At 41.1% G+C, this 14,020-nt stretch overlaps 1 protein-coding gene across 1 annotated transcript in view; it reads left to right on the plus strand.

Annotated features, from left to right (window-relative positions):
• Positions 1-9,492: 9,492 nt before the first annotated feature.
• The window catches only part of PIP4P2 (phosphatidylinositol-4,5-bisphosphate 4-phosphatase 2), a 58,030-nt gene continuing 53,502 nt past the window's right edge, over positions 9,493-14,020 (plus strand). The window contains exon 1 of the mRNA XM_075550615.1: positions 9,493-9,679. Coding sequence (XP_075406730.1) covers positions 9,574-9,679 — 106 coding nt within the window. The 5' untranslated portion in view covers positions 9,493-9,573. The remainder of the gene's footprint in view (positions 9,680-14,020) is intronic.

Here is a 14,020-nt window from a genome sequence, read left to right on the forward strand (position 1 = left end):
AATGGAAAGTTAACATTAATGGGTTTAAGAAGGAAGAAAAGGTACCAATGTTGATTGTGATGATGATTACATAACCCTTCTAGAAAATATTGAACTATTCAATTGTATGGTATGTTAATTATGGCTCAATAAATCTTGTGTTTTTACGTTTGAATCAATAAAGCAAATTCTGACACACTGATATTATATGTATGTATTCAATAACTTTGTATTTAAATGAGTGCATGTCAGAAAGTCTTGCTATAAAATTATAGTAAACAAAATATCAAAATGTGGAACTATTATTTCTTGACATATCCTCCATCTAGGTTTACATACTTCTGAGGGCAGTGGTTTAATCTAACTTTTCTCTGAAAAATTCTGCACTCTTCAACTTATATTTATGTCAAGACCGCAGTTTAGGCATTCAAATCATGTTTCTGCAGGCATTCAGATCACGCTCCTCTTAAACGATCAGGCGCATTGTCATGATGATGAAAAATCAATCCCCAGTTCAACTTTCCTTTTTTTCTCTCACCAATGCAATATTCAATTTTCTTAAAATATCTTCATAATGAGTCTCCATGATTGTCATGTGTCATTTGAGAAAATCTATCAAAATGATCTCTTTGGAGTCTCCAAGAACAGCAGCCACAATTCATTCTGTGCTGGCCTGTGGATTTAAGTGACCCAGCAGTTCCCCGAAGAAGCTACTATTTGGATTTGGCCCCCTTTAAGGCACATGAATGAAACTAAGAAGTGCACTAGGAGAACATACTTGATGTGTGGATTGTGATAAGATTTGTATGAACCCCTAATAAAATGATTTTTTAAAAGAGAGAGAACATACATGTGTACAACCATCCACTGATTGCAGAGACATATTTAAACACATTTTGTTTAAAATAAGCCCATGCATTTTTGAGCTGGAACCTCAGTAGCAATGCTTTTGTATGTATTTGTGTGTGTGTGTGTCTGTGTTTCTCTCCAGTTTTCTGACATGTTATTAAACAACTCAACAAGGTATAAATATGAAAGGGTTTTCCCCCAATTCTGCCCCTAACTAAACCATTTTAAACTCCCACTTGCCCCCTGTAGCAGATAGCACATCATCAAAAAATTTTCTGGAATACAATTCTGCTGTCTGTTGGAGAAATAAACAAAATCTCTCAGAGCTGAGAAAGCTATTCACTCTGGGCTTTAAAGTAGAAAACCCATTCTTTAAATTTCCCCCTTCAAAGAACCCGTTTCTTGCCTTCTCGGGCTATAAAAAAGTGCAGAGACATTCATATTTAATGTGAAATCTGAGTCGGTCTCTTTAAACTTGACAGTGTACCTCCCTGCCATCCCCCTGGCCCCTGTGTGCCTTCCCCAAAGACCCTAAAACTCTCATGCTTAACTAACACCCTCTCTGGCATACTGAGGCAGCTAAGAATTTTCGTGATAGCAAGCAGAATACATACAATACTACCATATAATGTAACAACTGTAAGGTACATTGGAGAATTTTTGCAAAGCAATAAATAAATCTTCCAGGGAGTATGGAGCAACAGATAAATCCAACAGAAGTTGATGCTGAAAGGCTAGATGTAACAGAAATAAGCATTGCTCGAACAAAATTCCAAATACAGAGCATTGGGCTCTTAGGGCCGGCCAAGCAGTAGGTGGATGCTAACCTGGCTGGAGAGGAAGGAGACTTACGAGAAGCTAGATCGGGAAGGGAAATGTCACTGAAGACTAGAGAACAGAGATGGAACAACTAACTCTTGCCTGTGGTCAATGTGATGGCAGAGAAAACATGCTTAGTGAACTTAATGATTTCACAAAGTAATTTCCATGTAGCATGTTGAAAAAGACAATTAGCACTTTCAACTGCTCAATAAGGTATTGCAAGAGAGAGGTTGTATTTTCTATTGCTGCCATAACAATTCACCACAAATTGTATGACTTAAATCAACTCAAGTGTATTATCTTATATTTTGTAGGTTAAAAGTTCAACACGGCCTTACCAACCTAAAACCAAAGTGTCAGTGAGGCCGAGTTCCTTCCTGAAGGCTACAGAGGAGGATCTATTGCCTCGCTCATTCTGGTACCATGCTCAGCTTCTTGTGGTTGTAAGCCTGAGACCACCATTTCCTTCTCACTGAGGTTCACTCCCAGCATCTAGAGACCCCTAACACTCCTTATGCCATGGCACCATCCCTCCATCTAAAAAGCAGCAAGTGCAGTCCCTTTCATGCTTTGAATTTCTTTTTTCATGAATGTGACCATGACTCTTTGGTCTGATCACTAGATTGAGCTCATCTGTATAATCTAGAATAATCTTACCATCTCAAGATCCTTTTTAAAAAAAAACATTTTATTAGGGACTCATACAATTCTTATCACAGTCCATACATATACATACATCAATTGTATAAAGCACATCTGTACATTCTTTGCCCTAATCATTTTCAAAGCATTTGCTCTCCACTTAAGTCTTTTGCATTAGGTCCTCTTCGCCCCCCCCATCCTTTTTTTAAAGAACATTTATTAAGTTTTTTAACCATTTTATTGGGGGTTCATACAACTCTTATCACCATCCATCCATCCATCCATCCATCCATCCATCCATCCATCCATCCATCCATCCATCCATCCATTGTGTTCTTTTATCACAACTGCAAATACTCTTTTGCCATGCGAGTGACAGTCACAAGGTCTAGGGATAAGGGTTTGAACTTCTTTGGGGAACCACGAGGACTAGAGAAGGAATCTGCTACATCGGGAATTAGAGAATGAGCTGAGGAACTCTATGACCCCCCCCCCCCGCTCCCCCCGAATGATATACAAGGTTAAGCATCTGACTGCAAGCTGAGCGGTTGGTCGTGGTATCATACCCGGAGATGCCTCAGAAGGCAGGTCTGCCAATCTTGCTTCTCAAGTTCATAGTCTTGGAAAGTGTGGTGCAGTGCTGCTCTATGCACATGGGGTCACCATGAGTTGGAATTAGGGTAACAGCAACTAATAATAAAAGATGGACATCGTATGAGCCCCCAATAAAATGATTTTTTTAAAAGAAAAAAAAAGAAGTATTCTCCAGACCCCAATTTGCAGAGAATATATTCTTGTTCTATTGGTCAGTGGCTTTTTTGTATTTTATTTTATTTTATTTTATTAAAAAACATTTTATTAGGGGCTCATACAACTCTTATCACAATCCACACATATACCTACATCAATTGTATAAAACACATCTGTACATTCTTTGCCCTAACCATTTTCTTTTTTTTTTATCTTAAAAAAATTTTTTTTTAATTTTAACAATTTATTAGGGGCTCATACAATTCTTATCACAGTTCATACATATACATACATCAATTGTATAAAGCACATCTGTACAGTCCCTGCCCTAATCATTTTTTCTCCTCTTTTCTTTTTTTACATTTTATTAGGGACCCATACAACTCTTATCACCATCCATACATATACATACATCAATTGTATAAAGCACATCCATACATTCCCTGCCCCAATCATTCTGAAAGCATTTGCTCTCCACTTAAGCCCCTTGCATCAGGTCTTCTTTTTTTTTTCCCCTCCCTCCCCTTTCCCCCCTCCCTCATGTGCCCTTGGTAATTTATACATCGTTATTTTGTCATATCTTGCCCTATCCGGAGTCTCCCTTCCCCCCTTCTCTGCTGTCCCTCTCCCAGGGAAGAGGTCACATGTGGATCCTTGTAATCAGTTCCCCCCTTCCAACCCACTCACCCTCCACTCTCCCAGCATCGCCCCTCACACCCTTGGTCCTGAAGGTATCATCCACCCTGGATTCCCTGTACCTCCAGCCCTCATATGTACCAGTGTACAGCCTCTGCCCTATCCAGTCCTGCAAGGTAGAATTTGGATCATGGTAGTTGGGGGGAGGAAGCATCCAGGATCTGGGGGAAAGCTGTGTTCTTCATCGGTACTACCTCGCACCCTAATTAACCCATCTCCTCTCCTAAACCCCTCTATGAGGGGATCTCCATTGGCCGACACTTGGGCCTTGGGTCTCCACTCTGCATTCCCCCTTCATTTAATATGGTATATATATACATATACACATATATACACACACTTATATCGTTGTTGTTTTTTTTTGCATGATGCCTTATAACTGGTCCCTTGGCACCTCGTGATCGCACTGGCCGGTGTGCTTCTTCCATGTGGGCTTTTTTGCTTCTGAGCTAGATGGCCGCTTGTTCACCTTCAAGCCTTTAAGACCCCAGACACTATCTCTTTTGATAGCCGGGCACCATCAGCTTTCTTCACCACATTTGCTTATGCACCCATTTGTCTTCAGCGATCCTATCATGGAGGTGTGCAGTCAATGATATGATTTTTTGTTCTTTGATGCTTGGTAACTGATCCCTTTGGGACCACTCGATCACACAGGCTGGTGTGTTCTTCCATGTGGACTTTGTTGCTTCTGAGCTAGATGGCCTCTTGTTTATCTTCAAGCCTTTAAGACCCCAGTCACTATCTCTTTTGATAGCCGGGCACCATCAGCTTTGGTCAGTGGCTTTTACAATGTGGACATGGGAAAGAGACTGTTGGCATCTGGGATGTGCAGGTGGACATAATTAAGATTCAAAATGGATTTGGAAAACTGATTTTCGTTTCTCTTTATTCTCTACATAAAAAATGTAGTTCAAGGCTCCTTGATTCTTTCACCCACTCATTAAATAAATGCATTAGTAGAACAACAACAACACAAAAAGATGGACATCGAGCAAAAGACTATCAATATAAGAAATGCCCTGTAATAAGAGGAAGGCTCAAATAATGAGTCTGGCTATGAACACCCCTTGTCAAGAACTCTCAGAAATTCAATACAATGATGAAGAGACTCCTTTAGACAGACAAATGAGACTGAATCAGATGTAGAGCCTCAAATACAACCTAACACAGAGGGACACCTGTCTCAAAAAGAATTGTTGCTGTGGTTTGGGGACATGAAGCCATCCCAAGTCAGAGTCATAGGAAAACCTTGGAAACAGAGACTATTCAAAATACAAACAGGCGGCAGGGCTTGCACCATTCTTTGGCCAGGAGGCAGGAAAAAGTTAGCTGAAAAAGTTACAACTAGGAATCATTTCTTACCCAAAGAAAGGAGCACTCAGTAGGCCAAACCAAGAGCCACAGAGAGCAGTGGATGAAGCAGCTGAATACAGGGGGAGAACCGTGCCCTAACAAGGGTGAATTCCGTCCTCTGGGCTCAAGGGATGTGGGGACTTGTGCTAAACTGGATTTTAGAATTGCATGCTTCATGGCATGCTTGTCTATCTTCTAGTTCAGACGATTTCCTCTCCTCTCTTACCCTTTCCCCTGCTACCCCCACCCCTAACTCCACCTGTTGTGGGGGTGCAATCAGCAGAACTCATCATTTGTTTAATTCACAGGTCTGAGAGTCAACAGATGGTGTGCCTCTGGAACCCAATCCAGTGAACCTTGTCTGCATTTGGACTTAATTTAGGTAACACAAACCAAGACACTGTTGATTAGATGGCATGTGGGGTCTTGGCGTACCTGTAGTTTGCTTATAGGAGAGCCATGGATCACTGTAGCCAGGGGGCATATTGTAGGAGACTATTCATACCATGATTTGTGATTTAATTATTCATGATTTCATGTGTTCTGTGCCATATGCAATGTACCATTGATGATGAAGACACTTCCTTTTACCAGTAGAATGTGGTGGAAATGAATGTGTTTGGAAACAGAGCCTAGGTCTTAAGGGGCCTTTCTACCATTGCTCTCATAGACATTGCTTTGAGACCTCTGAAGGCTGATGAAGAAGTCTGTAAAAAACTACATGAAAAAAGGCACCCAGCCATCCTAGCTGTCACAACTGAGCCCAGCTCCCAGCCCATCTGCCAGCTGACTATAGCCACATGGGGAAGCCCCAGGGAGACCGGCAGAAGAACCACCTAGTCAACCTATGACATAAAACATAATAAATCATGTTGTTCTGAACAACTGGGTTTTGGCGTGATGTGTTTGTCAGCAATAGGTAACTGGAGCATTAACTTTAGCACAGTACATTTCTAGCTTAATAGTATCTCTTCGTTTTTATTCCAATGCACACATTTACTCATCTCATAAACAGAAACTAAAGAATTACAATCATAAAAATGCCTTTGATTGATGAATGTTAGTTGATATTTTTAAGCTACCAGAAATACAGTATTCTCTTTCAGTGAGAGTGAAATAATACTTATCTAATAAAAGTTGTTTGGCATTCTGTGAAATTCAACATTGCCACAAATATAAACTCCATACCTACTTTCTTTTAAGTTATTACAAGAAGAATAATTGTCATTAGCTGTGTCATTTTCAAATGAGTTCTGAAATTAATAGAGTCCATATAATGAAAAACAAAACTTTTTTACATAGATGATATGGGCCTCATAGAAACTCTAGTTGTGGAGAAATAATAGAAGAATGAAACGGTCAATCAAATAGGAAAAAAAGGCTCAAAGGGTTGAAAACTCCTTCCTTTTTCTTGATAGGGAATTTCTTTTACTGAGATTTGGGGGATGTGGAAAATATATTCATTCACACATTTGGCAAGTCTGTCTTTGGCAAATATAGGAGGCCTGGTATCATAGTTGTTATACTTTGGGCTGCTAACTTCAAGATCAGCAATTTGGAACCACTAGCCACTCTGGGGAAGAAAGATGAGGATTTCTATTTGAATAAAGAGTTGCAGTCTCAGAAAAAAAACAAAAACCCAACAGTCTCAGAAACCAATAGGGGCAGTTCTACTCTGTCCTACAGATAGGTAGGATCAACATAGACGAGTCACCATTAGCTCAAGGGCATAGAGTTTGGCTTTGGTTTTTGGCCCATGTGCCAGAGGACTCCTGATGGTGTATTGGTGTAGCTTTGGGCTGCCAACAAGGCTGTTCTGTAAGAGAAAGAAGCGTTCTACTCCCATAACAATTTACAAGCCTGGGGACCTACTCTCCTATACGTCCCTCTGAGTGAAGTAATGATGGTAGTGAGTTTAGTCTTCTGAGTATGTACCAGGCACTGAGTAGTCATTGAGAAAGACAGCGATTCTGACCACTGAATTCCTTGCAGGTGGAGGGTGGATACTGGAAAGTAGATTAAACTATTACAATGGGTATGCTAAGTGATATGATGACCAGCTGCTATAAACTAGACTCATAGCAACCCTATAGGAGAGAGCTGAACTGCTCCATAGGGTTCCAAAGGTGTGAATCTTTACAGAAGCAGAGCTTTCTCCCATAGAGCAACTGGTGGGCTTGACCGGGATGACCTTGCGCTTAGCAGTGAAGCACTTAAGCAATGCGCCACCAGAGCTCTTCTAAGTGACAGGATGGAGCAGCTCTATTAACTGGATTTCCATAAGCCCTCTTTGAAAAGTTTCCTTTAACTCAATTGTCCCCAGACTGCAGTTGTAAGGCCAAAGCTGTCTATTTTGTAAATTATGGACATCTTGAGCCCTCCCTTTCCAATTCCTGGAAACCTATAAATGTCTGGAAATTATATTTTATGGGGATTCTTACATTTATTGTATGGTGCCCTGATGTTACTGACCTATAAAAGGAGTTACAAAACAGAGCACATCACTCTTTAATTTCCCTGTAGGATTTCTACTCGCTGTCTAAGTGGATTTTCTGGAAGAAAAACTAAACTGTCACAGTGTGTGTACAGAGAACAAAACTAAGAGCTAAAACTAAAAACTAAACACACAGTGTGTGTACAGAGAGCAAAACTAAGAGCCTTCTTAATGTCATGTAAAAGTAGTTTCAAATGTCTGAGGCTGCTTTTCTCTTGCCTCTTTAAAACTTTTAGCCAGGATCATACTAGCTTCATCACTGGCTTGGTTTCTGATTCTGTGTGGCCTTTGAAACATCTTGAGGACAGGGACCGCACCTGCACCTACTTATCTCTGTAGACTCATTAAATTCAATAAGTGCTTGTTGAATTGACTCCAGGAATCCTTGCAGGAAAAAACCAAGGCATTTTCCTGTAGCTTCGTTATCTGAGTAGCAAAACTCTGATTTGTTTTTGTATCCATGTAAATCGCTTCTTAGAATAATCCAGAGGCACCAAAATGTTTGTGAAAAACATGGAGTTATTAGATAATTGGATTTTTCTGTGAACTTTTTAAAACCACTTTGTATAGCAGTCCCACTGCCTGTTCAATCTTGTCTTACAGTGGCCATGTGGGACAGAGAAGGATTACTCTGCAGTGGTTCCAGGCTGTAAGTCAATGTCTCCCAAAGTTTTGGGGTAAGAAGGCACACTGGACTGACCTGCAGAGACCACAAACGCAGATCCCACACGTCATCCTGGATTATGGACTATAGTACCAAAGTTTTTAGTTGTCAGAGGGGCGATGACCTACAAATAATTTTTTTTTCTTCCTGAAAAGGAGGTGGGAGGAAGGTAGGCCAATTAAGTCTGGGAACCCATGCTGTAAATCTCCAAGGAAACAGACTGAGATCTTTCTTCCTTAGAGTCACTGGTCCTAACTGCTCACCACTTGCCACTTGCAGCTAAGCACTAAACCACCGCAGCCAACAGAGAAAGCTATGTAAACAAGAAAAGAAGAACCACGGAAAGCAAGAATGTGCATAGGGGTTTTCACTGTCATCTACATGCCAACGTTTCTCTTTAAATGTTAATAATCTCCAGAAAATAGGTTTTAATTGTCCTATGTTGTTGCCTATGTAAGAATGCAACCTATTTTGTAGAGACTGACTCGCCAACACACTCTGTATGGTTTTCATAAATTACTATTACTGGAGTACCTAACAGGTATTAAAAAAACAATCAGTAGGAAAGAGCAAGGTATGCCAACAATCATTCCAAGTTTTATATGTCCTCTAGGGAGATGTTGAACCATTACTGCATAACAAAAGATGAACCCCTGAAGAACGAAATGGTGAACCCCGGGATGAAACACTTTGTCTTTAGATCATTGCTGCGAAGTTTGGCAGCAAGATCCCGCTGCTTCCCCAGTGGGCTGAACTTGGAATCCGTGGGTGCTCTGGGTTTTCCACAGGCCTCTTTCCTTGTGTGCCCTTTCTGGTCGTCCCTTTCCCTCTTCCGCCTTCATTAAGAAAAGGCAAAGCACAAAGTGAACAAGAGTTGTACTCGCCCCCTCCCCATCTACTCCGCCTTCCTCTTATTACATATATTGTAGGGGGTTGCTTCGCACCTTCCACTGAGCGCATTTCCCTATCCGTGCTAAAGCGCTCCTTCCCCCCACCCCCCACCCCCGTCTGCCGGGGTTCCTGCTCCCCACCCCTTCTCCCCCTCCTCCTGTGCCCACCTCTTTCTTTCTTTCCTCCCATCCCCCTCCCCCATTCAAGCTGCCTAGCCCGCTTCCCCTTCCCAGCCTCGAGTTCCCGCATCTTCCCCTCCCCCAGCCTCAGCCTTGTGACACATCCCGGGCACTCCCGGAGGCGGCAGCAGCGGAAGCAGCTGCAGAAGCCGCAGCCGCCGCTGCACGAGCCCGGGGCCGCTGCTACCGAAGCCGCAAACCGGCTGAACCGCCCCCTCGCCTCGCTGCGGCTGCCGGTGGCTGCAGTAGTCATGGCTGCTGACGGTGTGGACGAACGCTCGCCCCTGCTGTCAGCGTCTCACTCGGGCAATGTCACTCCCACGGCCCCACCATACTTACAAGAAAGCAGCCCCAGAGGTAAGGCCAGCCTAGACCTTTCTACTTCGCAACGCCGAGCCTGGAATCGTCAAGCTCAGAGATGCTGCAGCTCAGAGGCGGAGGAGAGACTCGCGCTTGAGCTAGGGAAAGGGCTTGCTGACTGTGCCTTCAGAAGAGCCTTCCTGACCCGCAGCTTCTTTGCAGTTTCTCTCTCTCTCTCTCTCTCTCTCTCTCTCTCTCTCTCTCTCTCTCTCTCTCTCTCTCTCTCTCTCTCTCTCTCTCGTGCATGTGTGGGTCATTACTTCTTGACCAAGATTAAAGCTATGTCAGAAATTGCCCATGCAATTTTTGTTCCTTGTCCCTTTCCTTAGAGCCACCGCTCAGCGCAGCGGGAGGTGTGGGAGGTGGTGCAAATCTTTCAGTCATTCACAAATCCTCCCTGCTTGCTGAGAAACTGGGCGCATTGCTCACCTTGGTATCTGTCCTTGAAAGTGCTTCTTCAGCTGGAGAAATATGCATCTCCTAACGGTCACTCACCGATGAATGCTCTGCTGAACCCGGGAACGATTTGGTCACAATGAATTTGGCTAATCCACATTCCTATTATGTCCCAAACCCCTACCCTTCAGTGTTGCTGATACCTGTAAAGAATAGCTGTTGACTAACTGTGAATGAGGAGGAATAACCTAACTTCTGATAGAGGGAAGATGGGATATTTTTATGCATATCTGAATGAGATTGAAATGAACTTTGAAAAAGTAATCAAAATAACAGTATATGTTTCTATTTTTTTATTCTCACGACAGAATTTTGAAAACTGCTTGATAATAGACAAAGAAAGCTATTCACTTTAGTCAAAGATCTATCTTTGTTCTAAGCCTTTTAGTTGATGCCTGTATCTAGAAGTAGGAGGGGCCAGGAGCTATGGAAAATGGAGGGCAAGACTTTGAGAAACCACTTAGACTAGAGAAAAGGTTGATCAGAAACAGCACCTGCAAATGTAATGTTAAGTGCCTCTCTTTCACTTGTGACTAGATAATGAGGAATGTTGAAAAGTGTAAGAAGACAAATTGGATGCAGTCGAAAATATAAGCGGGTCATGTTTCATGTAACAAAACTTTTTTCTGAGTTCAAGTCTGGGATTGGATCTGCTGCAGAGCAGGTTGAACTTGTCTGGTATTTAAATTTTCTATATAACACATTGTAATTTGAAAAGAATATGGGTGAAAATACATAAAATCATTGTGCCAAAAAGAATTGGGCAACTCTCCACCATTTTAGGCAGCATATGGTCACGAACCAATGGTGCTGAAACACAAGTCCAAGCTGCACTGAAGGTGTTGGTGCAAAACAATGCTCTAGGAATTGATGGGACACCAATTGAGATGCTTCATTAAATGGATGTAACACTCTTCACACTCACTGTCTCTTCCAGAAATTTTGGAAGATAGCTATTTGGCTAAACAACTTTAAGAGATCCATGTTTGTGTCAGTTTTAAGGAAAAGAAGTCCAGCAGAATACACAATATATCAAACAATATCAATACGCACACACAAGTAAAATTATGCTGAAGGTAATTTAAAATAATTGCAACAATACATGTGGGAACTGTCAAAAATTCAAGACGTACTCAGAGGAGGATGTGGAATAAGGGATAACCTTGCTGATGTAAAATATATCTTGGTTTAAAGCAGGAAGATGTTTACTTGTGTTTTACTGACTCTGAAATGATTTGTTATGTGGATAACAAATTATGCCTAACATTGTGAAGAATGGGAATTCCAGAACATCCAATTCTGTTCATGTGGAACATGTACATAAACTAAGAGGCAGTTATTCCAATGGAATAGGGGAAACTGGTTTTAAATCGGGAAAGATGTGTGTCAGTGCTGTACGCTGTGCAACTAATAAAAAGACATACTCTGTGAAGAAGCATGCGGCATCAAGATGGGAGGATGACCTTTAACAACCTGCAATAGGCAGATAGCACAACCTCGACTGCTGACAGTTGAGAGAATTTGAAGCACATACAGATGAAGGTCAAAGGCTGTAGCCCTCAGTATGGATAACACCTCAACATGAAGAAAATAAAAATCTTCACAACTGGACAAATAAACATCTTGGTAAGTGAAGAAAATATTTATATTGTCAAGGATTTCATTTTTCTTGGTTCCAAAATCAATACACCCATGGAAGCAAAGTAGGAAGTTAAACTGTATATTACATTGGGCAAATCTACTGGTGACACCTTTATAAAATATTAAAGAGCAAGAAAATGCCACCTTGAGGACTAAGGTGCACCTGATCCAAATCATGGTGTTCTCAGTTCTCCGATATGCATGCTAAAGTTGGGCAATGTATAAGAAAGACGGAAGAAAACCAGAAGTCTTTGGATTACAGTGTTGGCGAAGGATATTAAGTTCATTGTTGCAGCCACTGTGTCAATCCCTCTAGTCAGGTGTTCCTCTTTTTCCCTAGCTCTCTATGTTACCAAGCATGATGTCCTTTGGCAGGCACTGATCTCCAGAGTGCTTGAGAGGAAGTCTCCTCAACCTCGCTTCCAAAAAGATCATTCTGGTGTACTTCCAAGACAGATTTTTTATTGGCAATATTTAATTTTCAATATTCTCCATCACCATAATTCAAATGACCAGTTCTTCAGTCTTCTTTATTCTTCATATGCCTATGAGAGGGTTGAAAATACCATGGTTTGGGTCATACACACATTGGTCCTCAAAGTAACATCCTAGCTTTTCAACACTTTAAAGAAAGTCTTACACAGCAGATTTACCTACTGCACTGTGTCCTTTAATCTCTTGGCTGTGGCTTCCAGGACCATTAATGGTGGATGCAAGCAAAGGCAATCCTTGACATCTTGAATTTCTTCTGTTTATCATGATGTTATTTCTTGAACCAGTTGGGAAGACTTTGGTTTTCTTGACATTGAGCTGTGATCCATACTGAAAGCTGCCATCTTTGATCTTCATCAGCAAGTGCTTCAAGTCTTTCCCACTTTCAGCAAACAAGGTTGTGCTATTTACATAATGCAGGTTGTTAATTAGCCTTCCTCCAATCTTGATGCCAAATTTTTGTTATACAGCGTGCCTGATTTTCTGAGCATACAGATTGAACAAATATGGCGAGAGGATGCAACCTTGATGCACACCTTTCTTTGTACTGTTCCCACAATTGTCTCTTGGTCCATGTACAGGTTTCGAATGAGCACAATTAATTGAATTTTTAATCTTCTCAAAGCTATCCATAATTTGTTATGGTCCACACAGTTGAATGCCTCTGCATACTGAATAAAACACCAATGAACATCATTCTGGTAGTGTCTGTTTTGAACAAAATCCTGATATCAGCAATGATATCCTTTGTTCCACATCCTAGTGTGAACCTCTGGGAGTTCCCTATCAAGGTACCACTACAACTGTTGGATGATCTTCAGCAATATTTGACTTATATGTGATATTAGTGATCTTGTTTTATAATTAAAAAATATTCTATTGGGTTGCCTTTCTTTGAAATGGGTACAAATATGGACCTCTTCCAGTCAAATGGCTCATAGCAGTCTTGCAAACTCTCTGGCATAAAGGAGTACTTCAAAAAAAGAAAAGAGAGTGCTTCCAGTGCTTCCTAAGCTGGTTGAAACATTTCAATGGTTATTCTATCAATGCTCAGTGCTGCTTGGATTTCTTCCTTCAGTGCCATTGGTTCTTGCTCAGATGTTACCTCCTGAAATAGTGGAATGTTTACCATTTATTTCTGGTTGAGTGACTCTGTATTCTTTCCATCTTCTTTTGATATTTCCGGCATCATTTAATATTTTGCCCATAGACTCATTCAATATTGCAAATTGAGACTTGGCATTTTTCTTGAATTCTTTCTGTTTAAGATATACTGAGTGTGTGCTTCCTTTATGGTTGTCTAATCCTAGATTTTTACACATTTCATTACAATATTTGACTTTGTGTTCTTGAGCTGCCCTTTGAAATTTTCTATCCAACTCTTTGACTTCATCATTTTTCCATTTGCTTTAGCTACTCTCTATGATTAAGAGCAAGTTTCAGTGTCTCTTCAATATCCATTTGATCTTTTTAATGGCCGTTTGCTTTCTTCATGTATGCTATTCTTGATGCTATTTCCACAACATGTCAGATTTCCTGTCATTAGTGTTCAATTTCATGAGATGTTCTAAAAATTCAGGTGTGGTATACTCAGTTTCCTCTTTTGGCTCTTGTGGACTTGTTTTAATGGTCTTTAGCTTTGACATAAACTTATGTATAAGCAATTGATGGTCTGTTCCGCAGTCAGCCCGTGGCCAGGTTTTAGCTGCTGTTACTGAGTTTCTCCATCATCTTTTCTCACAGATGTAG

The sequence above is a fragment of the Tenrec ecaudatus genome, chromosome 5 (genome assembly GCF_050624435.1).
Source record: "Tenrec ecaudatus isolate mTenEca1 chromosome 5, mTenEca1.hap1, whole genome shotgun sequence".
Classification (NCBI taxonomy): domain Eukaryota; kingdom Metazoa; phylum Chordata; class Mammalia; order Afrosoricida; family Tenrecidae; genus Tenrec; species Tenrec ecaudatus.